Genomic DNA, 25,439 nt, shown 5'->3' with positions numbered 1-25,439 from the left:
ATTAAAGTAAAATGTGGCTAAGAGTTTGTGAAAGATTGAGAACTTGTGAAAGATTGAGAACTGAAGAAAAAAGCTGTTGGTTTTGGCAACCAGATGACCACTGGTAACTAGGAAAGACTAATCAGCATTAATTGAGTTGTTAGGGTCACACAGCTAAATGTAAAGTGTCAGAGGCTGGGTTTGAACTCAAGACCTCCTGACTGACTCTATGGCAGGTACAATACTTCACGCAGGTGCCCCTAGATCACTGGTACCTTTGAAATGAGCACTTTCAGATAAGTGATAAACTCAGAATATGAAAATATTTACCGTAAAAATTATCTCAAAATACTTTTAACAGTATTTGATTCTGGGGGAAAATATTAAATGCCTATCTGTGCTAAGCACTGGGAATACAAAGATTTAAAAAATAGCCTTTGACTACAAAGGGGTCAGAGTAGGGCTATATATACATATATATCGATACAAACACATATGTGTATAAGTATCTCTACTGTAGAAAGTAACTTAAATATGTGTGGAAAATTCCAAGCATGAGAGAGAATTTGCATGTATATCTGGGACTGAAAGAAAGCAGGAGGAAACTGGAAAAGGACACAGAGTCCAGTTTGAGTGATATAGAGTGTGGAAGAGGGGAGGGATTTTCCAAAATAAGGTTGAAAAATTTGTATAGAATTCAATTTTGGGAACAAATTAGCCATATTTATTAAAGCATGTATAGTTGAACCTCATTTAACAACATTTGTTGATTTTTTTATTTATTAGAAAAAATGTATTTTTAAAAAGCTCTATAAATTATCTTCCTAGTTATTATCTGCTTTACTCTTAATTCAAAATAGTAAAACGGTTTTACTATGTCCTTAGTAAAAAAAAAAAAAAAAAAAAAAAAAAAAAAGATTTTAAGTAATCCTGTGAGTAGAATTTCTATAAAGTAGGAATGTTATTATTTTTATTTATTTTTACTTATTTATTTATTTTTGCTGAGGCAGTTGGGGTTAAGTGACTTGCCTAGAATCACACAGCCAGGACATGTTAAGTGACTCAGGCCTTATTTGAACTCAGGTCTTCCTGACTTCAGGGCTGGTGCTATATCACTAGCTGCCCCCAGGAATGTTATTTTTAAAGAGAAAAAGAATCAAGAAACTGAAACCAAGACAATGTAATTTTCTTTATTTTGGCTGCATAGTTATATTTCACTAAATTAATTTTATTTGTTTCCAATTAAAGCCTCATAGCTTGCCATGTAAACAGTGCATTCACTGTTAAACTGCTGTACAAGAACATTATAAAATACAGAATCAGAATAGAAAGAATCCACTTTACAATATTTCAGATAATTGCACTAAAACAACATTGATTAAAAAGGCTAGTGGGTTCATTGGCAAAACACTGAATCCCCATTCTAATGAAGGATGATGGAAAATGGCACAAATGAGAAAAAGCAAAACAAACCTGAGAAAACTAGTCACTGTGTTAGTCAATGATAACAATTTTGATCCAGTCAGATATGAGGAAAGGTAAATAAGAACCCATCAAAAAAACTTGGGTCTCTGTTTTCAGTGTAGTCAGTTATAAAGAAAGTTGAGCTCTCAGGAATCCAAAAATTATCAGCTACAGCATTTTTTTCTTTAATGCACAGTAAACATTTACAAAAAATTATACTTCTTCAAACAGAGTTAAAAGTTAAATACAGCCTAAATAATCATCACCGCTCTTCACAGTAGAGGTATTTACCAGGTTCACGCTTAATAAACACATATCATACCTTTGAGACAAATTAAAAATGTGTCCATATATTTTTTTCTAGGTTAATACAGTTATCAAAAGAATTAATCATCCAAGAAAGAGTGTCAGCATTTTATATTTTGAACTAAGCAATGCAGAGATCTGTTAACCAATAACAGATCTAACCAATTTTAAAAAGTTGTTTGACAATATTTCTTCCACTAGCCCAAAATGAAATCAAAATCAGGTATTTTCCTTGGGCCAACATAAAATCAGGTACAAGCATGTACAGCAATACAAATGCACACATGACACAAGAGTTTTTAATAATAAAAACTAAGTTAACTGTCAACAACTTAAATAATGAGCCAACAGTAAATTTAAATATGGACAAAAATTCAGTAACTGTTAATTGAAGAATATGACAACAGCAGAAAAATTTAGAAAACATTTCAATATTAGAAAATATTGTATTGAAACCAAAGGAAACTTCCCCTCAAATAAAAATGACAGTGTTCATCTACTCAATAACTATACAATGATAAAAACTACAATTAGAGGAATTTCCCTACATAATTTAGATGATGTAGTACAACTGCTCTCCTTTTAACTTTTTCTGAAGGATCCCCAAATGATGAGTCCAATAATCACCAATCCAATGACAACAATAAAAAGGATGATGCACAGAGTTTTTCGGGACTTGCGCTGCAGGTAGAAAACAAACAAACAAAAACACAAGATGAAAAGTCATCTCATGGTTTATCTTTGTAAACTTAACATATATTCCTTATATTGCAACTAACAGAAAAATAAGCCTCAGTTGTTGAGCCTATTTTATTTGAAGAAAAGATGCCTTAACTTTTGCTATTTACATCTTCAAATAATATTCTGAACAACTGTTCAATTTCTATATTGTTATCATTCCACCAAAACAGAAATTATACTTCAATCAAAATTATAATCAAGTTTCTAGTTCTTAGCTGTAATAATTTCTTCAAATTTAAGGAACTTCTAGGTAGAGACTGAATGGGTTTAAATGCAAAATAAATAAATAAATAAATAAGGAAATATTTGAATGGAAATTGAAACTAATGAGATCAGATTTCAGACTATATTTTAATGAAATAACCATCAAAAATAATTGATACTGGCTCACAAACAGAAAAGTTGATCAGTGGTAAAGATTAGATATGTAAAAGAAAGCAAATTTGAAAATCTTCACAACACTAATCAATGCAGTGAGCAATCATGCTTCACTTCAAATGATGAGAAATGAACCATTTCTCCTTCTTTTGGCAAAAATGCAATAGACTAGGAATACAGAATAAGACATATATTTTTTAGACATGGTCAATGAAAAGTGCTTGCCTAGCTATGTTTATTAAAGGGAGTTCTATTTAGGAGCAGGAGGTGAAATAGTAGGAAGTGGCAGAGAACGCTTGAATAATAGAATCATAATGCATCATGGGGACCCAAATGCTGGCCCCAAAGCAGACATAGAGCATCGTTATCAAAACTTATTTTTTTTTCTAATGTAAATATAACCTATTTGTCAACAGCTCTCCTATTAACATTACAGAAGTCAATTCAAAACATAACCCATAAAAAGTTTAAAACAAAAAATTCCTGGATGATACATCAGACATGTCTGTGGTTGGGAATTATGTTCCATTTCTTCAATCTGGACTTAGAAACAGATTTTCACATTTCTTTTAAATCTTAAAATATCACTACAATTTGCAGGAATCATGTTTCTTATTTTTAAAAGGAATAGAAAGATTTATTAAGTTACTCCAAGGAGAATAGTAATGCCCCAAAGGCCAAAAGTAAACCTTTAAACTATGAGAACTTTCAGAATTCCAGAGACACAATTATTTCACCCTTCTTACCTGCCCCTAAAATAACCAGATGTAGTAGATTCAGTGAAATCTCCAAAAGTTCTGTTATTATCTTTTATAAAATTCAATCATTTACCAAAATTGGAAGAACAATAGTATTTTAGGAGATAATGGTCCTCATTTACTGAGTTTCTCTCCTTCAAATCCTAAACTTATACTAAGCTTCAAGACTATTGGGAACAGGTTTCTATCATATCCCTACCTTCATTAGGGAAAATCCTTGACTATTATTGTAATGAGGATTTATAACAATTTTCAAATCATCTGAGAGTAAGTTTTCACAGCACAGTAGGTTTAAAATCTGGGCTCTAATGGAAAAAGATGAAAAGCCTTCTCTCTCCCTCTTTTCTTCTGAATCCTAAAATATTTTTTATCTTCCTGAATTGCTTTTAACCACCTAGAGAACTGCTTTAACTTGAGAGTTTTAGAACATATATTTTTTAAAATAAAAAACTGTTAGCTTGAACATCAGGGCTTTGAATGAAACATTGCATCAGATGCAAAACCTTAAGTGAGAAAACCTCCAATCAAACAAATGTGGCCTTCTCTCCAGATACTTTTTAAGACAGTCTAGGATCAAATCTATCAGGTTATAACATAGCTCTTTGTATATGTATGGACCAGAATTCAAGCCCCTACATTGCAATGATTCACTGATGTGTTATTCTTCTGCCTTTGATCTTCCAAGGGATTCTAGAATCAATGTAGTGGTGACTTTTTTTTGTTTTTTTGAAAGGGGGAGGGCACTAAAAACTGAACTAGTAAAAAGTCCACCATTCATTGACCAAACTAGTAATACTTGATTGGGTACCATAGAATTTACCCACTTATCTGTCTGCCAGTGTGATCTCTGGATAGCTAGAGGAATCGCTCTAGGAAAGAAAGTAGCAATCTCTTTACTCCTTCAAGTTATTAAACAATGCTGTGAGCATTAATATTAATCTCAAGGAGAAAGAGGAAAAAAAAGGAGAGAAAGGGAGTTGGAAAAAAAAGAGAAATGAAAGTGATTCATTAACAATGAGTTTTGGAGTATCACCTGTATTTGCTAGAATTAAGTAAGCCACATATATGTGTGTGTGTGTGTGAGCTTTGTCTTCCAACCAACTACTGTTAATAAGTATATTTACAGTTAGCAGCATGACCAGTTCTTTTTAGAGGCTCTTTTCTATTTTATTAAATTCTAAATCTCCAAATCCCCTACTTTAAGTTTTTAAAAAATGTTTTTAAAGAAATAAAAATATAATTAGAAAGATTAATATTGGTTACTGTAACAGAGATAGGTGAATTTTCATCATTACCTGATAATCCGCAGCCCTTGATAGCTGCTGGTTTGCCTGTTGGATATGTACCTCAGCATTTTCTACATTGGCTTCTATGCTGTCTTTAGAAAAACATAGACATGTATAAATTAGTTATGCTCTCCAGATGTTTGTTTGCCAATGGTGGAGTGGCCCCAAGTATTCATCTTCACTCAACCAAGGTCACAGAGATCTCTGATTTTCAAAAGCAGCAGCTTTATGAAAGCTGACCTAAATTTGAGGTAATCTGAATATCTGGTTTTCAAAATCTAATCATTATTGTTGTCAGTGACATGCCTTAATACCAGTATACTGAATAAACTGAATAGAAAATTTAAAAAAACATATGATCATATAGATTTATAATGAAGTCTTCGTTCTCAATCTTCAATAACTCCCTCAAAATAGAATATTAAATGTGGTAATTAATATCAGGGTTCATCACTACCTGAAACTATTTATTCCCATCTCTTTTCCATCACTGAAGTCTCTACTGAGTAGAAATAAAATAATAATAGATTCCTTCCAAGAATAATACTTCATTCAGGACAAAATATGGACACCAAATGGAAATATTTAATTGTATCAAACAGCAAAATATGTAATATTCTTTGGTTTTGAATAATATTTATTAATAGCTAGCAATTATGTTGCACTTTAAGATTTGTAAAGTTTATGTTATTATGTTTTTAAGAATTAAATGCCTATCCATTAAATGTAGTCTATTTCAGATGGCAAATTGCTGTATTCAAAAAATTATATTCCATTTAATTGGCTCTCTTTCATCACACACGCACACACAATGCATGTGTGGATGTATATTTTGGGAGATACCCTGTTTTTCAGAGCTAAGGCATAGCAAGCAAGCTATGCTTTGCAGCAGACCTGACTCCAAGCTACTTAAAGTCAGTTAAGATTGTGCTCTCTTAGAAGTAGCAGAAGCAAAAGGCTCTCATTGTGTCTCATGACTGATGCTTTTCACTCTGCTAGCAATAATTTAATTACTAGTGCCTCCAACAAATACAAGCCCAAACAAAGTAGGTCCCAATACAGGATAAGTGGTGGAACTAAACAGAACAATCAACATAAAGTACTATGAGATTCAGAAATGGAATTGATATATTCCCCCAAGGCAGCCAAAGAAGAAGGAAAAAAGTAAAACCATTTGTAAAATCAACCTTATGTTGATACATCTAAATTACATGTGCTTACCTATCACATCTCCTTGTTCATGAATCATCATTCCTAAATCCTTAAATATTTCATTTATATCCATAATATCAGCCTGATGGGGAAAGAATAGAATAATTGGTTAACAACAGAAACTAAGATCTCACACCACCCCATTCCTACTATCTTATCCTATAAAATAAACACAAAAACACTTTTTTTTTTTTGTATCAGCATATATCCCAAATCTGTAATTACATAGATAATTCCAGAAAACTACTGTACTGATTAATTGAAAAGCCACTCATCATCAGAGTTCTCCTGAGATATGATTTATTGTTTTTATCATCCTGCACATACCATCCTATCCATAATGGAAATTCTTGGGGTTCTTTAATACCCATTGTTTCCTCCTCTATCATTAAGAACTTTTCCACTAATCTCTAAGCTTCTATGCCATATATCTTTATCAATTTCAATTGCTACTCTAAGCAAAGAAAAAGAAATCTTCGTCAGCTTGCTCACCTTATGCTATAAGAACTACACTATGAAAGTTTGTTCCATTTTCCCCTTCCATTACCCTCACTAGAACTTTTATTTTATGATAAACTAACTTCATAAACTTTGTTCATGAGTTTCACTTCCATTCCTTTGCCTTAACTAAAATCTTCTTTGTAGTAAAAAAAAAAAAAAAAAAAAAGACATCACTTCTATTAGGCCACTCTCTGCCACCTATATAGTAGCACAAATATAAGTCACATTACTCCTTTATCCCATATCCTCTTTTAGAACTTGTTTTACTACTCTTATCTAACAACTTTGCCCTCTTTAGAATTCATGCCTACTTATGTTAATTCTCTTCAAAACTTCATTATCAAATGACCTCCTTAATATACCCCTTCTCCTACCACCAACCTTACTGCCTTCCTTAATCATGGTGATAACTCTGATTATAAGCCTTTCTCCTTGAGGGTATATTTCTGGGAAATGATAAAGAACATGGCAATTTTTCTTAACTAGAGTAACCAGTACCCAACTTGATGACTTATATGGGTAAAAGTGACATTGCCAGAAGAAATTTAGAAAGCACTATTAAGGAAGGGATTATAAAGTTATAAGGAAGAAATCATGACTGTAAGGTCACACAGTTGAATGTTTTCTTTTTCACTGCCAAATAAAGATAGAGGCTTCAAAAAAGATTGTCACTTTATGAAGGAAACAACTAGTTAAGAATATGCTGTTTATGAAGGGGACAGCTAGTTAAGGATATATTATCCGAGAACAAGATTTGGATTCTTGACTAGGGTGTGACACAAATCAGTTGCACAGTGAGGATAAAGGAAAGCACATGAATTCAAGTGAAAAAGATCTAGGATTGATTTTTTTTTGTTAGTTTTAGGGGCATTGTAAGCTCAATATAAATCAATAATGTAAAAAGAGAGGCAACAATTTTTTAAAAAGTGAAGTCTATCTTTGTTTCTAATCATAAAAACATAATATCTAGAGTAGCTGCTCTCAATCTTTCTGATCTTGACATACTTTTACATTTGTAAAATTACTGAGGACCCCATCCATGTTAACAATACCAATGCTGAGGACTTCCTTCTAAGATTATAGACAATTTACTCTCTCTATATACACAGTAAGGTCCTGATTAATGTGAATAAATTATCCCTCAAGTAGTCACATAATTTGAATTTACATTGCATATTCCCATTAGGCTTGAACCAATTGCTATATATATGTATACATATATATATTATAATTCTAATTAATGTACATTCAAATATATGTAATGAATTCAGAGGATTAGTGTTTGAAATAACATGGACTTATACATTTCTTGCTTATACATAGTTGTTTGCATTTTACTTCCATTTGACTGTGTTCCTTGAAGGCAGAATCTTTGCTTTTCTTTGTGTCCAATGCTAAGCCTACAGTGGGGCTTAATAAGTGCTTTGTTGTCATCATTGTTGGAGATGAAAAAACAAAAACAATATGGTCTATGTGGGAACTCCCTCTAAGAACAAAGATTGCTGCTCATCTATGAATTAGGTAAATCCTAGATACATAGAGACTAAATGATTCACCTAGAATCACAAAATTAGTATCAATAGTAAGATCTGAATTCAAATCTTATTGATTATAAGCTAGATGACTCTATTAATGAATTAAGACTAAGGCAATATTATCTGTAATTATTTTAAATTAGGTGATTTTAAGATAATTAGCACATTTAGAACATAAAAGTTCATTATAGGATTATCGTAATAACAAAGATCCTAATAATTCAGATGTATATAGTATAACAAGGTTTACAATGTTTTTTGGATCTTTGAGAAATCTTAGAGATCATCTAATCCCCTTCTATATTTCACAAAAGAAAAAATAAAGATGCAGAAGACAAATACTTTGCTCAAATTCACATAGAAAGTAGCAGAGATGAGATTTGAAGTGATGTTCTTTGATTCAAAGTCCAGTGCTCTTTCTACTATCCTATCCTCTATGTAACATCTTCCAAAGTACTTTAGTTTTTATTATTAATAAAATTAAGACACCAAAATGTCTTCTGAGCTTATTAATCATCGCAGAGTTATAAAATGTCCCCTGAGATAATCCACTCCTTTACAACTATTAAAATTCACCTAAGTACACACATACTCTATTCCTTAAAGATCTGACTCAGATACAAGTTTCCTCATGAAGTTTCTTCTAAGGTTTCTCCCTATAAGCTTCTCCCTCTTCAAATTTCTTCTATCATTCTCTGGAATTCTTTTTTGTCTCTATAATATTCTACTCTGTATCATGTTAATTTGTATAATAATTTATATAATTATTAATATAATAATTTATATAATAATGCCTTATTTTTCATCCTATACCCAAACTCCTCACTATTAGATAATGAGCTTTTTGAGAATCAAAACTACCTAATTTTTCATTTGTGCCTTCCCAATACATGCCATACTATTTTTTAATATAGTAGGTGCTTGAAAAATATTTGGAAATAATAACTGGATAACTAGTAGAAGAAAAATAGATTCCAATAGGGACCACTTAGAAATTTTTATATTTTTGTACCTTAGTTAAGTTATATACATATGTAAGACAACATTATGCTGAATAATTTGTAGCACTGTAAAGATACAAACATATATATGTATATGTATATGAAATAACAGAAGAATTATACAGTAGCAATCCAATGTAGATATTAGAAACTACCTAGGAGCCACAGATTTTCCCTTTGTACAATTATTTTCTTGTGGCTTTAAATCATTAGGGATTAATGTACTCAGCTCACTGAAAAATATCCAATAACTTGACTTGCATTTTTTCCATAAATACCCCAAGGCCTTGCATCTTTTGTCTAAGTCCTGCTTGCTTTCAAAGAAAAACAGTCCATTTTAATGTCTATACTTTAAAGGTGACTTGTGTTTTTCCCTGACATCATTTTGTATCCCTTCCTTTAACTCACTGTTCATTTTTAAGGCAATAAAACAGCCCTGAGAAGGCCTTACTGCAAGTAGATTTGGCAGTTGTAGAAAAAGAGGGCAGCACAGCTTACTTCAAGTTGCCTAATGGAGGATTCTCTCTCTTGAATAAGGTGGAGATCATCTTCTGTAATGTCTTCATCCTGCAGCTGAGCTTGAGGTTGGGTTTGACTAAAGAAAGAAAGAGTAAAGACAAGTGAATTTGGGGGGGGGGGGGGGGTGAAACTAATTTGATTCATATTTTATGTATGAAAATTTATTAGTTTAGAATTGCTTATGTGAAAGTTTTCTTAACATAATACAAACATTAAATAGGTCAAATTAATCTGTTTCTTCAAAGATGACACATTAAACTATTTTGATCCATGTTGATCTTGTCTCATTTTTGTGATTCTAAAAAGTGTATCTGAAAATGAAATATTTCTTTATGATTTAATTTATTGTTGATTTGCTATGCTTTTTATTTAATTAAACAAGGCCAGTTATTAGTTGTCAACAATTATTTAGGCCTTATGAATTTTCACTAAACCAAAATGTTTTCATCCAAGTTTTTAAAGCTGATAATTGTTCTGTAAGGAATAAAAGCTTGATACTTCTCTTCAATTTATTATCATTTTTGTAAAATATGATATTCAAAGTTTTAATTTTGGATCATTTCAATACAAATTTGAACATATCTTTTAATTATCATAATGGCATAATCACTTACCTTTCCCAAGATACAAGATTTCTCTCTTTAGAACTATCTTCAGGAAAACCACCCTGTATAATTTAATGATAAGATGGAATGACAGAAGAGGAAAAAAAAAAAAAAAAAGAGGGAAGAAAAAGTTATAGTTCTTATGGAAGTTATTATAAATAGATAGTACATGCTGTTACAAACCAACATTTTTAAAAATTGACATTCTATTAAAAGAAACACCAAAAGTTTAACTCAGCAATGTATTCACAACATATGTTATGTAGAACAAATGATAAATATTAAATCTGTTAAACATGAGTACCTCTATGAAATCATTATCACCACTGGTATTATCACTTCTTTTCTTTTTCTAGGACAACTTAAAATCAGATTAACTCTAAAATGTTTGTGCTTTTTATTTTGGATTGCCAATCTATCAAAAGAAGTCTTCATGATTATATTAATTTTATTTGGATCTAGGTAATATCTTTACTCAATTTACTTGAAAACTTTTCATAATAATCATCATGCAAAAGGGCAGTTAGGTAGTGCAGTGGTAGAGCACCAGCCCTCAAGTCAGGAGGACCTGAGTTCATATCTGGTCTCAGACACTTAACACTTCCTAGCTATGTGACCCTAGGCAAGTCACTTAACCTTAACTGCCTCAGCAAAAAAAAAAAAAAAAGAAAAAAACATAAAAAAAATCATCATCATCATCATGAAACCTGGAGAAAACAAATGTTAGCATCATTAGTTTCATGCAGAAAAAATCTTCACTGTAAAATTCAAGTTTTTGAGCTGAATCATCTCCAAGCAAGATGTGCTCTATGAAGGACAAGTTATTTGAAAAATTCTGAAATGTACTGACAAAAGAACAGACATAATACATATACAAATACATTTTATTCCCTTGGTTCCATAATTAGTCAAAGAAAAAAATAAAGGAAGATGAAAGGCTTTAACATTCAGGATGTACTTAGTCCATGTGCTTCTGAATTTGACAACTTGCTAAAGAACAAATTCACCAAAATCTTCACTTTGCACATAGTAGATGCTCAATAAATATTTTCTGAACAGATGAATTTTTTTGTCAACATAGAATGATAAAGACGGATATACACACTAAGCAATCCTCAGAAAGGATCATAATATTTTTATTCTAATCATGAATTTTTAGATACTTACAGAAACCCTGGAACTGGCTCTTACTCTAGCAACAAAATCTTTCTCTTTTTCAGCAGCTTGTCTTTGGACCTTCTGGAAATTTGTTAGTGAAGCTGTGAATTCAGCAACTAGGCGATCTTTCTGTATTTTCCTTTGACGCTACAGAAAAGAGAAATAGGTTTACTAGAATTAAGCTGTCCAGTCTACTCTACAGTCCAGCTGTGTTAAAATTTTTGCCATGTTTTGTTTTGCTTTTCACTATTTCCATGCTTATATTTAGTCACGTAATGAAACAATTTTCCATTGGCAAAAAACAAAGTGATTCTCAAGAGCATGAGGTCATCATTTAGCTTTGAAAGGTCTCCAGAACCTAGCACATTCTTTGTATGATTTAGTAACTACTGAATGAAGAAATGAATGTATAGTTTTTACTAGCACTCCCATGTGCTATTCATTTCTACATTGTTGGATTTCTTACCCATTGCCTACTATGCAGCTAGGTGCAACAGTGGATATAGTGCTGAATCTGAAATCAGGAAGACCTAAGTTCAAATCTGGCCTCAGACATTTCTAGCTGTGTGATCTTGCATTAGTCATTTCTCTGTCTCAGTTTACTCAACTGTAAAACAAGGTTAATAACAGCAAAGTTTTTGTGAGAGTCCAATCAGATAATGTTTATATATAACACTTAGCACAGTATGTGGCACATAGTAGGCACTCTATAAATGCTTATTCCTTTCCCTTTCCATCTGAGTTCAAATTTTGCCTCCGCTACTTACTGACATTACTAGAATAAGCAAATGACAACCTCTCAGGAATCAGTTCCTGCAGTTGGAACCTGAGAATAATAACTGCATCTATCTCACAAATTTTAAGGATCAAATGAGATGACTTGTAAAACTCTTTGTAAACTTAAATTTTCTATGTAAGAGCTAGTTGTTAATTTATTACTACAAAACAGATTAAGCACCTTTTTCTTAAAGACAAGTTTTCAATAAACTTATCTTGGTGACACCTTCCAACTCTACATTATACAAAAGCAACAAGTGAAAAAACAAACCCTAATCTGTAAGTTGGAATAAATGTTTGGAGAACTAGGAAAGAAAACACCATGCATATGATTAATTATAGATCAGGGTCACTGCTTAGTATAAGATTTTTTTTTTTCCATCTGTGAATTAACCTGCAATAACATTTTTTTAAATGGTAGCCAATATACTATTAAAATAGATCATAACACATTTTAATAATTAATTTTATTGTAAATATATTACCAACATATTTAAAAGTTCAATACCTGTTCACTTGGGGTTGTGGGCAGAGATCCAAACTCTTTTATGTACTTATCTGTTTCTTTGGCAAGTTGGTTTGTATACTGTTGCTTCTGTTGTCTAGTGAAAAAACAAAATTATTATAGTCAAATAGTACAGTAATACATTTAAATCAACAATTGTGCCTACACCAACTCAAATTAATGGTTTTCTATAGAAGAATTATTTAAAGATGGTCCCAAAAGATTGCAGAAAAACATATTACAAAGTCTATATATAGTAAATAATGTTCCCATTCTGGTTAAGGTTATTATCACAAGGTGGAAATAAAAATTAATCAATAACCTAAGAATCATAGAATATGTGAAGTAGCAGGGGCCTCAGAGTTCACCTAGACCAGCTCTGTCATTTTACAGATAAAGAAATTAAGAGGCAGACAGGACAAGTGACTTACCTCAGTACAAACATCTTATTACTAACAAAATCTGGATTAAATCTCATTTCTCATTACTCATAGTGTAGTTTTCTTTTTCCTACATGATTTTCAGGGAAATTGTCAAAATTTTTATTTGATTTGTGCAATGTTTGCTAATAAGTAAAATTACATTAATACTATCTGTATAAGACACTGATGAAAGCAAAAATTACCTTTTAAGGAGATGAGAATCTGGAAAAAAGAGCACAGGGAGCTGGAGATTGGGATGTTAAAAATTCACATTTAGGTAATTTTTTTTAATTACCTGGTAGTCTTCCTGTAGTTAGCCAAAAGTATCTAAAGCCTGGCCCTCACAGTTCCATTTTACAAAATGAAAATGTTGAGGAAGTTTACTCAGTTTCTAAAGAATAAGTTATTTGAATTGGATTGTTATTCTAATAGAAAATATTGTGGTATTCAGGGACTTAATGTTATAACTTTCTCTGTATTTCTAAAGACTAAATTATTTGAGTAAGACCTGATACTAGAAAATTCAAAGTTATGATATTCAAGGATGTCCAGTAACTGTTATGATCTCAACAGCTGTCATTGTGTCAGGGAAGTATTCCAGTTGGCTATAACTGAGTATTTGGTGGTAACAATGATGAGAGCTGACATATGCATTATCAAGTTTGCTAAAAAGTTTATATGCATTGTCTCAATAAGCCTAAGGGAGGCAGTACTATAGATGTTATCCTAATTAAACATGAAGATGAAGAAACTGAGGTTTAAAGAGTTTAAATGACTCACTCATGGTCCCTCAGATAGTATCAAAGGAAGGACTCAAGGGCAGCTAGGTGGCACAGTGAATAGAATGCAGAGCCCGGAGTCAGGAAGACCTGAGTTCAGATCAAGCCACAGATACTTACTGGCTTACTTACTCAAATACTGGTGGGCAAGTTATTTAGATAACCCTGTTTGCCTCGGCTTTTTCATCCCATTACACTTCATCCCATTACAAAATGGGATGGAGAAATAGTAAATTAACACAGAATCTTTGCCAAAAAAAACCCTAACAGAGTTATAAAGAGTTAGACATAACTGAAATAACTAATCAACAGCAACAAAACAACTTCCTGACTTCAAGTGTAACTATCTATCCATTATATCATGTTGCTTCATATTTCTGAGAAGTGGCTACACATATTTTGCTTAAAACCTCCAGCAATAGTGAACCTACTATCTCCAAGACAGCTCACTTTACACAGCTTTGTTAATAAGTTTTTCTTTACATGGAACTTTTTCTCCAAACCTCTATCACTTAATTATACATTATGGAGCCAAGAAGTAAAACCTATTTGTCCCTCTTGCACATGATAGTTTTTTTTTTTAAATAACTATATTAAATACCTACAGAGAAAACCTTAGTTTTCTCATCTCTATTCTTCAATTAAAGAATGTACCATTCCTTAAATTAAAATGAGAAGATTACAAGAGCTGCCTCATCGGAGAGTAATGGAGACTAGCAGACAAGCTATTTTGTATGGTGTATGTATTCCTGAATGGACAATGATATTAAAGCCTGCAGTCCAGAGTTGTAAATTGTGATGAGCACATGGGAAGCCTCACATGTTTCCCTGACAAAGTCCTATATTTGTGTGACCAGCCTTCTCCACGATAGCTAAGTAGTGATAGGAGAATGTGAACTAGGATTATGCAGATCATAATGTTCTTATTACTATATCTGATTTAATGATTATCTATAATATTTCCTTTGCCTTACTGTTAAAAAAATTATGTTTAAAATCTAAGAATGTTATTGTTGCATCTGATATTTGTAAAAAGAAATGTATCAGTAAAGATTTAAGGGTTAAACTGAAAAAATTGAGGGATTGTATTTTCCCTCCACAAGGTTGTTTATCCCTAGGGCCTTGAGAAAATTCAAATGATTTTTCTTTGGGAAATCGGATCTGCTAGTGAGATAGCAGGTTGGAGTGATTGAGCCATCTTAAAAACAGATAACCACCTCTTCTTATGAGAGAAATGAGGCAGTATACAATGAGTATAGACACCTCACAAAAACAAATCTGTTACATGGAGTATTTTAACTTTTTTTTTTCTGTCACATTATTGCATTATATTGAGATACTTAAAATCCCTAAGATTCTTTTTTCACTAAAGCTACCATCTCACCATATCTTTCCTATATTATACCTATGTATATGAGATTGTACTAAGATTTTGAACGGGTAAAATTTGACTCTTGTCTTATTAGATTGGACCTTTAGGTTGTAGCCTATGTAGGTCTTTTTGGGATCCAGATTCTTTCACTAATGTGGTAGTTGTCCTTTCTAGTTTTGTACTATTTGAAAATAAGATAAACATACCATCTATATAATGACTAACAACACAGGGCCAAGAAGAGATTATTATCATATTCTACTAAAGCTCAGAATGTAATACTTAAGAGATTATTCAATGAAATAATTTAAGCCATAAATAACTATTTTCTGAATCGCACCATTCAACTAATTCCAAGTTTACTTAAATGTATAGCTGTCTCTTCACATCTCTCCATTTCATGAAATAATTATCAAATGCTTCAGTGAAGACTAGTTATGGTATTCCCCTGATCTTCCAATTGTCAAAGAAAAGGGATTGGTCTGGCCTAACATGTTCTTGAAAAAGACCTAACATTTCTTGAGAAGCTCATTAACCATTCCTTTACTAATATACTCTAAATTTTTTTTGAGGAATTGAGCCAATAAGAAAATAATGTATAGCCACAAAAAAAAAGAAATAAATGACTTGAGCAGTTCTTCCTTCTCTTATTCATTTGTTATTGACACATTCATCCTGGGCAGTGGTCCTGTCTCTTTCACTCTTATTGCCTCCAAAATACCATTTTTTTTTCCTGGAAAGGCAGTTGGGGTTAAGTGACTTGCGCAAGGTCACACAGCTAGGAAGTGTGTTAAGTGTCTGAGGTCATATTTGAACTGAGGTCCTCCAGACTTTAGAGCTTATGCTCTATCCATTGCATCACCTAGCTGCCTCTGAAAATACTTTCATTCTTTAGGTTTCCTTGCCAGCTACAATTTATTCTTGGCTTTACTAAATCTGCTATTATTACTATGGAATCAATTCACATTTTTGTGAACATCTTCCATTAACTGCTATTGCTTCCACCTTCGGTATAGGTCCTTAAAAACTACTTAAGACTGGGGCAGCTAGGTGGAGCAGTGGATAGAGTACCAGCCCTGAAGTCAGGAGAACCCGAGTTCAATTCTAGTCTCAAGACATTTAACATCTAGCTGTGTGACCCTAGGCAAGTCACTTAACCCCAATTGCCTCAGCAAACAAAACAAAACAAAAACCAAACAAAGGAGCAAACAAAACAAAAAAAAAATTACTTAAGATGATTGAAGATTTCTCAGTGAATCTTCATCAATCTCTTTAGACAGTTTTTTAAATTTCTTCTTCTTTCTATCTTCAGAATCTCATTCCTGAGAGTTTCTCATTCTTCCCAACTAATATCCCTGGCAAAAATTCAGCACAGGAATCCTACCTTTTCTTTATTTTTACTTTTTGAAATCTGATCTCCCAAAATCTAGAGTGAATAAAACTATACTGTATCTGTTAATATTACATCTGTATATATTCTCTTTTTCTAGCACAAATTCTAAAGTAGAATTTTTTTCCCTCACCTATATGTTAATATCACCCCTAACAATAATTTCCTTCTTGTTGAGATCAAACTCAAAATAAAATTACTCATAGTAGGCAATTTTCTATCTTTTGAGGGATAATAGACTCAGTAAGGAAAGTTAAATAATTATTAGCTATTATGTTTTTGGTAATGAGAAATCCAGTTAATGTATTGGTAACTGAAGTCCATCATCACTATCATTCCTCTCTGTTGGGCTTGTGATCTCTTTCCTAAATTCATTTACTTTTTTTTTTTTTTTCCTATCAAGACATATCTGTATACAGACAAATGAGTTCATGAGACATATTGAATTTTTTGGAATTTTACTACTATGAACTTCTGGAAATTACTAATGGAATTCTCCCTATAATATTCTCCTTCCTCCTTTTTTTCCCCTTTAGTTTAAAACCTTTTTGATTAAATTTCAAGGCTCCAGGGTAAAAATTCTTGGGAAAGATTTCCACTCATTGTCACATGCATTACTAAACACAAGATTAGTGACTGATGAGTTGCTACATGAAAATGTTAATCAACTTGCTAAGGCTTTGTTGGTGTTTCCTAATCATGCCAAGAAAGCCCAACAGGAAAAAAAGATGAAAGATAGCTTAAATAACTTCTAAGAAACATACCATCAAATATTTCTTGTCATTTACATATATTTTACTTGTCTACTACACCAGAACCTTAAAACTAACTAGAGAGATTTTTTTAAAGCCCCAAATAAATATTGCTTTTGACAATAAAAATGAATATATATTTTAATAAGTTGGCACACATGTTCAATGTGAGTAATCCTAAGAGAACTGCTGATAATGTTAATATTTTCAATAGAATTTAACAGAATTAATTTATGTAGAAAGCTAATTTTCTGATTTTGAGGTAGAGCACAGGGAATGTATTCTTTACGTGCTCATATGTAATTGTTATCTCCTCCATTAGAATGTAAACTCTTTATGGTAAAGATTATTTTATTCATTGTATTTTTATCCCTAGTGCCTGTAGTCATAGACACTATTCACATTTAAATTTCTCATACATTATAAGAAATAATATGATTGGATAAAAGCCTGGAATGCAAAACTAGAAATAACCCATCCTTCTATCTTGGTATTATGGTAAGCTCATTGGTGGTATCTACCTGCACAGATAGTGTCACAGAGATAACAGATCAGGATTTTTTGAAGAATAGCCAATGTTGTAGAAATAAGAAACCAGATTCCCTGGCACCCACATGTATTTTTCAAGAATAACAGATTTCTTCTATTCATACAAGGGCAGCTGATGGTACAGAGATAATGATTTTCTTTCAATTAAAGTGATTTATAGGAAAATGACTTTTAAAATGTAACTTAAAGAGGAAAATTGAACTTCTGGACTCATGAACTTCTGAACTTTAATTCATAAATAAAAAACATGGCTCAGGCAGTTGCAGAATAGAATCAAGTATAAAATGGCATCAAATATAAAAATCACTATTTGATTTTCTCATAATATAGAAGACAATTAGCATGTATACAAACATATACAGAATAAACCACCCATTTTCTATTTCAAATAGGGTTCTATAAGTAATTCACTCTCTTGGAAATACTAATAATATCAAACCAGAAATTCTCTTGGTATTATTCACAATGAATATGTTTCCAACTAATTAAAAATCTGATGACATACTATCAAAAGCAACATTTTGGGCTAGAATAAATCCACCATTTTTATAATACTAAGAAATATTTAAGTATGTAATTAGTGAGATAGCCACCAGTTGTCTCCTACTCATCTTTGTGTATGAAGAAGATAGAAGGTAGTCTTTTTATTCCTATTATCTACCCAATGCTCCCATTTGACCTTTAGATCTTTGCCCAGAATCTAATTACATCCTCATAAAGTCTATAGCAGCCTAAATAGAGAAAGCCCTTCATTACCTTCAGGCATAATGGGTTTCTTTGGAACCTACCAAAAGTCTTCTAAATGGTTTTTCAAAGCAGTCCCAGAACTAGAGGAGAACTTACACTGAAGGTGATCCAAGATGCATGTGATTCTACTATAAGAGTCTGAAAGCACTTGTTTCAAAAGCAAAGACTTCCTAAGGGCCATGGGTAACACAATCATTTGTTTAAAAGACTGTTTAAGAGGATTCTAGGAAAATGGTGGATTAGGTTAGTAAATTTCAAGTTCTCCTGATTTCCTCCCCAAACAGAACAAATTTACACCTCAAGGAAAACATAGAGTGGGGAAAAATCAAGAAAATTTGGGGCAGAACACCTAGTCTTCTGGGCACAACTAGAGAAAATTTGATGTGAAGACTTTTTAATTGTGAAGTGTAAACACCCTGGGGGTATCTGGGTTTGTATGGAATCTCAGCAAGGACCACAGAAACTTTAACCCCCCCCCTGACAGTTTATTGAGTTGAGGCCTAAGTTTGGAAAGACTGAGTGAAGCTTGGCTGATTGGGAACAGTAGGCCAAACTATGTGGCTGAGACAGCACTGGGAGAGAAGAAATCAGTACACCAGTGAATGCAAAAGTAGTGGGGAAGGGAGGCTGCTGGCTGCAAGCACCTACTAGAGGGTGGAGCTTTTGATTTGGGGTTCTAGGTCAGAGGAGAAAGCTGAAGTGAAGCCAGAGACACTATCCACCCCAGCCTTCCCCCTGCCCCAGGATTAGATTCTTATACTAATACCTCTTATTTAAAAAAAAAAAAAAAAAAAAAAAGAGTCAGCAAAGAAACATACTAAGGAAACAGAGAAGACCTGGGTTCATCTTCACACAAGGACACTGAAGTAAAAAAGCTTTCACCACAAAGAGTAATGTGAAATGGCTCCCTGCCCAGAGAGAATTTATAGAACTTAAAAAAAAATTTTTTAGAAGTCAAATGAGAGATACTAAGGAAAAAACTAAAAAACTAAAAATAAAAACCATCCAAAAGAAACAAGATTATAAAAAAAAATTAACCAACTAGAAAAGGATAGAGTTTCAAAGATGAAAGTGAAGCTATGAGATTAAAAAAAGTAACAAAACAGATCATAAAGATTGAAAAAAATAGAATAGAATGTGAAACATCTTTTAAGAAAAATGACAGATCTGGAGAACAGATCAAGAAGAGAAAATATAAGAATAACTGGACAACTTAAAAAAGGACCTTTCACAATAATGCATGAAATAATCCAAGAAAATTGTCCTGGAATGACAGAGCATGAGAAGAAAGTAGAAATAGAAAAAATTCACTGATTGCTACCTCAACAAAAGATCCTTTGTGGAAAGCACATAGAACATTGACAAATTTGGAAATCCCCAGATCAAAGAGAACATTTTACAAGAAACAAGGAAAAAAAAAAATTCAAATATTATGGAGCTGCAATTAGAATTACAAAGGATTTTGCAGCAGCCATAATAAAAGACCACAGTTCCTGTAATCATATCTATTGACAATCAAAAGACCTAGGCCGGTGGCCAAAGATGTCATATCCAGCAAAATTATCTATAATATTGAACAAGAAAAAGTGGACATTTAATGAATTTGAAGGTTTTCAGGACTTTCTAGCAACCAAACTCAAACTTCATAGAAAATTTAACACATAAGAGCCAATTTCAAAGAGCAATTTCAAGGAATAACATGGATCAATTGCCTTTTTTTTTTTTCTTACACTGGAAATTTATAGCATATGTTCAAGAATGACATCAATAATATAACAGCTCAAAAGAAAGACTGGGGCAGAATTAAAGAAAAAATAGTAATTATGTCATACAAATGAGGTGCAGAGACACTAGAGATATTAGGGTAGAGGAGGGCTCACAATTCGGAAAACCTATTTACATCGGAACGAGTTAAATAGAAAGAGCTTAATACTCTCCAAAATCTATGAAGAAATATGAGGGAGACAGATGGGCAGACAGGGAAGCAAAGGGTTAAGGAAGGAGACAAGAGTGGGATCTAGAGGTGGGAATAGGTTAAGTAATAGCAAGGCAAGTTAGGAGCAGAATTAAAGCAAAGGGTCAGCAGGGATAGGAAAAATATGTGTGTGTCTATGTGTGTGGGTTTATGTGGGTATATGTATGTGCATATGCATATCTATATTATGTACTTTATCCTAAGTCTTTCCTAAATATAAACTTTGTAATCAATTTTGGAATCATGTAATTTAAAAAGAGCAATAATGGATTTCAATGGAAAAGTTTGTATTTAATTTCATGTATACTGCTCCTTAAATTAAGCCTTAAATAATATATACTGCAAATAACAAAAACATGTTATTTCTTTGGTTATTGGGACAAAGAAAAAAAGACTTACAGCTGTTGCCTCAATTCAGGTGAGTCGTGAGGTGTTCCAAGTTGATTCAATGATCTTTGTATTTCCACAGCTATAAGAAAGAATGAGGGAAAAAACCATCAATAAGTTATTTTATTTAGACTATTGCTTTATTATAGCAATAAAACTCTTTTTGTATAATAGTTTTCAAATTATAGTTATCAAACAAACGACATGAGTTATGTGAAATACTTAGTTAAATAAATGTTGAAACATGTACTAAGAATTCTCTTTCACTGAGGTATCCATTTTGCAAATAAGACAGCAGCTAGTTAAAATATGTTACTTCAGATTCATCTCAAAAGTATAAACATACAAATTTAACTATGAACTAAAGCTCAAACAGGCAGGTTTTATGTCTGAATCATTAAACAGAACTAATTTTCTATTAATACTAGGATTGTAAGCAACTTTGAAATTTATGGAGTTCAATCTCCCACTCAACTCCCCATCTAATTCCTCTATCACCTTAATTCCATTTCCTCCTGTATTTTGGGACCTAACTATAATATATATAATCTTCTTTGTCTCTCTGTCTCTCTTCCAAGTTTTCTATGATATCAATTGGCTGCCCCCTCCCCAACTCTAATAAATCTAGTTTCCCAAAGATCACCAATAATTTATTTAGGAGTAAAGTGAGAAGTAAATATCATCCTGGTTCTATTGAATTTACCTCTCTTAAGTCTCAATTTCTATATCCATAAATTCAAACAATGTGGTAGAATGGAAAGAATATTGGTTCAGAGGTTGTAGGTTCAAATCCCAGATCTTCCACTTACTGGATTTTGAAGTGGGGCAAATCACCATTTTACTATTTTACTAATTATTTCCAGCATGCAGGTGACAGAAGCTATACAAAACAGGCTCCAAAGTTGCCAGTGATCTTCCATTTACTAGCTATATGGCTAGTCCCTTAACAGGTTCTTTGGGAAAATAACAGCTGTATTACTCCTAGGGTTATTGGAGAATCTTGGCAAAAATGGTGAGGAAGAAATATATTCTATCACTTCCACTTAGGGTTGGATGACACAAAAAGAAATTTAATTCTGTCTAACTTTTCTATTTTTTAGTGTTTCAGTTCATCTGTGTTATAAAGAAAGAATTTAAAACTAATGAGAGTTTTGAGTCCTTATGGATTTAATTTCTTTGTTACATCTGCGTACTACCTACCACAAATATAAAGCTATTAGATAAAAACTATATGAATGCTCAGAAACATTTCTTATAAACTTCCTTCATCTTTTTCATTGTTTTTGTGTAGATAGAACTAGATTTAGATTAGAATGGGGGAGGGACAGCCAACTGATATAGAAAAATTGGAAGAAAATTCTCCCCTTTTCTAGAAAAGAGCATATTATAGCAGACAGGAAGGAAATAGTTGACATTAAGAGTGAGTGTGTGTGTGTGTGTGTGTGTGTGAGAGAGAGAGAGAGAGAGAGAGAGAGAGAGAGAGAGAGAGAGAGAGAGAGAGAGAGAGAGACAGACAAATGTATACATATTATATACATATTATATATATATATATATATATATACACACATACATACATACATATTATAGTTAGGTCCCAAAAGACAGGAGAAAATGGAATCAAGGAGATAGAGGAATAGGTAGAATTTGGGCAGTGATGCAGTGATGCATGGTAATAGAATATTGGAACATGAACTTATATTTGAAGAAAATAATGCAATGCTTCCATAATTAATGCCAAGATTATAAAATATAAATAAGACTATCTTACTAACAATTATAGGGTGAAAGTTTTGCTTGTGTGCAGCCTGTATCTTATGAAAGTTAAATAGAGTAAGAGAATTTAAGTTAAAAATAGCACTATGCTTAGGTACCTATAGCTTACAAGTGTCAGCTCTCCAGTAAAGGGTAAGCCTTCCAGTTTTATATGTGCATAAATAAAATGTCAAATGGAAATAAGCTGTTAAAAACCATCTTCAAAGTAGTTAGATTTCACATATTTCTAAGAAAAAAAATTCCATACCACTTTTTCTTTTGAAATGAGTGATTCATATGGCTTAAATACTTCAATAGTGATTACCTAGTCATTCATTTGTAGGATAGAGAGAATGGTGATATGCTAATTTCCATTTTTTCCCCTCTCTGAACAAAGGGTATAATTTAAAAAAAAAATTATTATACCTTTTTTATTTACATGATATATGCATGGATAATTTTTCAGCATTGATAAGTACAAAACCTTTTGTTTCAATTTTTCCCCTCCTTCCCTCCATCCCCTCCCCAGATGGTAGGTTGACCAATACATGTTAAATATGTTAAAGTATAAGTTAAATACAATATATGTATACATGTTCATACAGTTATTTTTCTGTACAAAAAGAATCAGACTTTGAAATAGTGTACAATTGACCTGTGAAGGAAATAAAAAACGCAGGTGGAGAAAAATAGAGGGACTGGGAATTTTATATACTGGTTCATAGTCATCTCCCAGAGTTCTTTCATTAGGTGTAGCTGGTTCAATTCATTAATGGTCTATTGGAACTGATATGGTTCACCTCATTGTTGAAGAGGGCCACATCTGTCAGAATTGATCATCATATAGTACTGTTGTTGAAGTATATAATCATCTCCTGGTCCTCTCATTTCACTCAGCATCAGTTCATGTAAGTCTCTCCACGCCTTTCTGAAATCATCCTGCTGGTCATTTCTTACAGAACAATAATATTCCATAATATTCATATACCACAATTTATTCAGCCATTCTCTGATTGATGGGCATCTACTCTGTTTGCAGTTTCTGGTCACTACAAAGAGGGCCACCACAAACACTTTTGCACATGTGCGTGCCTTTCCTTCCTTTAAGCTCTCTTTGGGGTATAAGCCCAATAGAAACACTGCTGGGTCAAAGGGTATGCATAGTTTGATAACTTTTTGAACATAGTTCCAAATTGCTTTCCAGAATGGCTGGACTCATTCACAGTTCCACCAACAATGTATCAGTGTCCCAGTTTTCCCACATCCCCTCCAACATTCTGCATTATCTTTCCCTGTCATTCTAGCTAATCTGACAGGTATGTAGTGGTATCTCAGAGTTGTCTTAATTTACACTTCTCTGATTAATAATGACTTGGAGCATCTTTTCCTATGGCTAGAAATAGTTTCAATTTCATCGTCTGAGAATTGTCTCTTCATATCCTTTGACCAAATGATTCTCAATCAATGGATTCTCATTTGGAGAATGACTTGATTTCTTATAAATTAGAGTCAATTCTCCATATATTTTGGAAATTAGGCCTTTATAAGAATCTTTGACTGTAAAAATGTTTTTTTTCCAGTTTGTTGCTTCCCTTTTAATCTTGTCTGCATTAGTTTTATTTGTATAAAACCTTTTAAATTTGATATAATCAAAATTTTCTATTTTGTGATCAATAATGATCTCTAGTGCTTTTTTGGTCATAAATTCCTTCTTCTTCCACAAATCTGAGACGTAAACTATCCTATGTTCTTCTAATTTATTTATAATCTCATTCTTTATGCCTAAGGTCTTAAACCCATTTTGATTTTATCCTGGTGCACGGTATTAAGTATGGGTCAATGCCTAGTTTCTGTCATACTAATTTCTAATTTTCCCAGCACTTTTTATCAAACAGTGAGTTCTTATCCCAAAAGTTGGGGTCTTTGGGTTTGTCAAACACTAGATTATTAAAGTTATTGACTGTTTTGTCCTTTGAACCTAACCTAGTCTATTTCTTAGCCAATACCAAATGGTTTTGGTAACTGCTTTTTTAAAATATAATTTTAGATCTGGTAAAGCTAGGCCACCTTCATTTGATTTTTTTTTTTTTTTCATTAGTTCCCTTGAAATTCTTGAGCTTTTGTTTTTCCATAGGAATTTTGTTATTTTTTCTAGGTCATTAAAATAGTTTTTTGGGAGTCTGATTGGTATAGTGCTAAATAAATAGATTAGGTAGTATTGTCATCTTTATTATATTTGCTCGCCCTATCCAAGAGCATTTAATATTTCTCCAATTGGTTAGATATGACTTTATTTGTGTGGAAAGTGTTTTGTAGTTTTGCTCATATAGTTCCTGATTTTCCCTTGGCAGATAGATTCCCAAATATTTTATGCTATCTGTAGTTTCTTTAAGTGGAATTTCTCTTTGTATCTCTTGCTATTGGATTTTATTGGTTATGTATAAAAATGTTGATGATTTATGTGGATTTATTTTGTATTCTGCAACTTTGCTAAAGTTGTAGATTTTTTCTAATAGATTCTTAGTAGAATCTCTGGGATTCTCTAAGTAAACCATCATCTCATTTGCAAAGAGTGATAATTTGGTT

At 32.4% G+C, this 25,439-nt stretch overlaps 1 protein-coding gene across 3 annotated transcripts in view; it reads right to left on the bottom strand.

Moving 5' to 3' along the window:
* Positions 1-1,155: 1,155 nt before the first annotated feature.
* Positions 1,156-25,439, bottom strand: part of STX7 (syntaxin 7) — a 51,122-nt gene continuing 26,838 nt past the window's right edge. For all 3 annotated transcript variants that reach the window (XM_074309811.1, XM_074309813.1, XM_074309814.1), the window contains exons 3-10: positions 21,111-21,180; positions 12,729-12,822; positions 11,453-11,590; positions 10,295-10,347; positions 9,660-9,756; positions 6,134-6,206; positions 4,922-5,004; positions 1,156-2,430 (exon numbers count right to left, since the gene is read on the bottom strand). In XM_074309811.1, the coding sequence (XP_074165912.1) occupies positions 2,332-2,430; positions 4,922-5,004; positions 6,134-6,206; positions 9,660-9,756; positions 10,295-10,347; positions 11,453-11,590; positions 12,729-12,822; positions 21,111-21,180 (707 nt within the window). In that variant the 3' untranslated portion in view covers positions 1,156-2,331. The remainder of the gene's footprint in view (positions 2,431-4,921; positions 5,005-6,133; positions 6,207-9,659; positions 9,757-10,294; positions 10,348-11,452; positions 11,591-12,728; positions 12,823-21,110; positions 21,181-25,439) is intronic.

This window comes from Sminthopsis crassicaudata, chromosome 4, assembly GCF_048593235.1.
Source record: "Sminthopsis crassicaudata isolate SCR6 chromosome 4, ASM4859323v1, whole genome shotgun sequence".
Lineage (NCBI taxonomy): Eukaryota > Metazoa > Chordata > Mammalia > Dasyuromorphia > Dasyuridae > Sminthopsis > Sminthopsis crassicaudata.
Note: the sequence above shows the minus strand (reverse complement) of the source record. Positions and strands in the feature narration are given on the sequence as shown.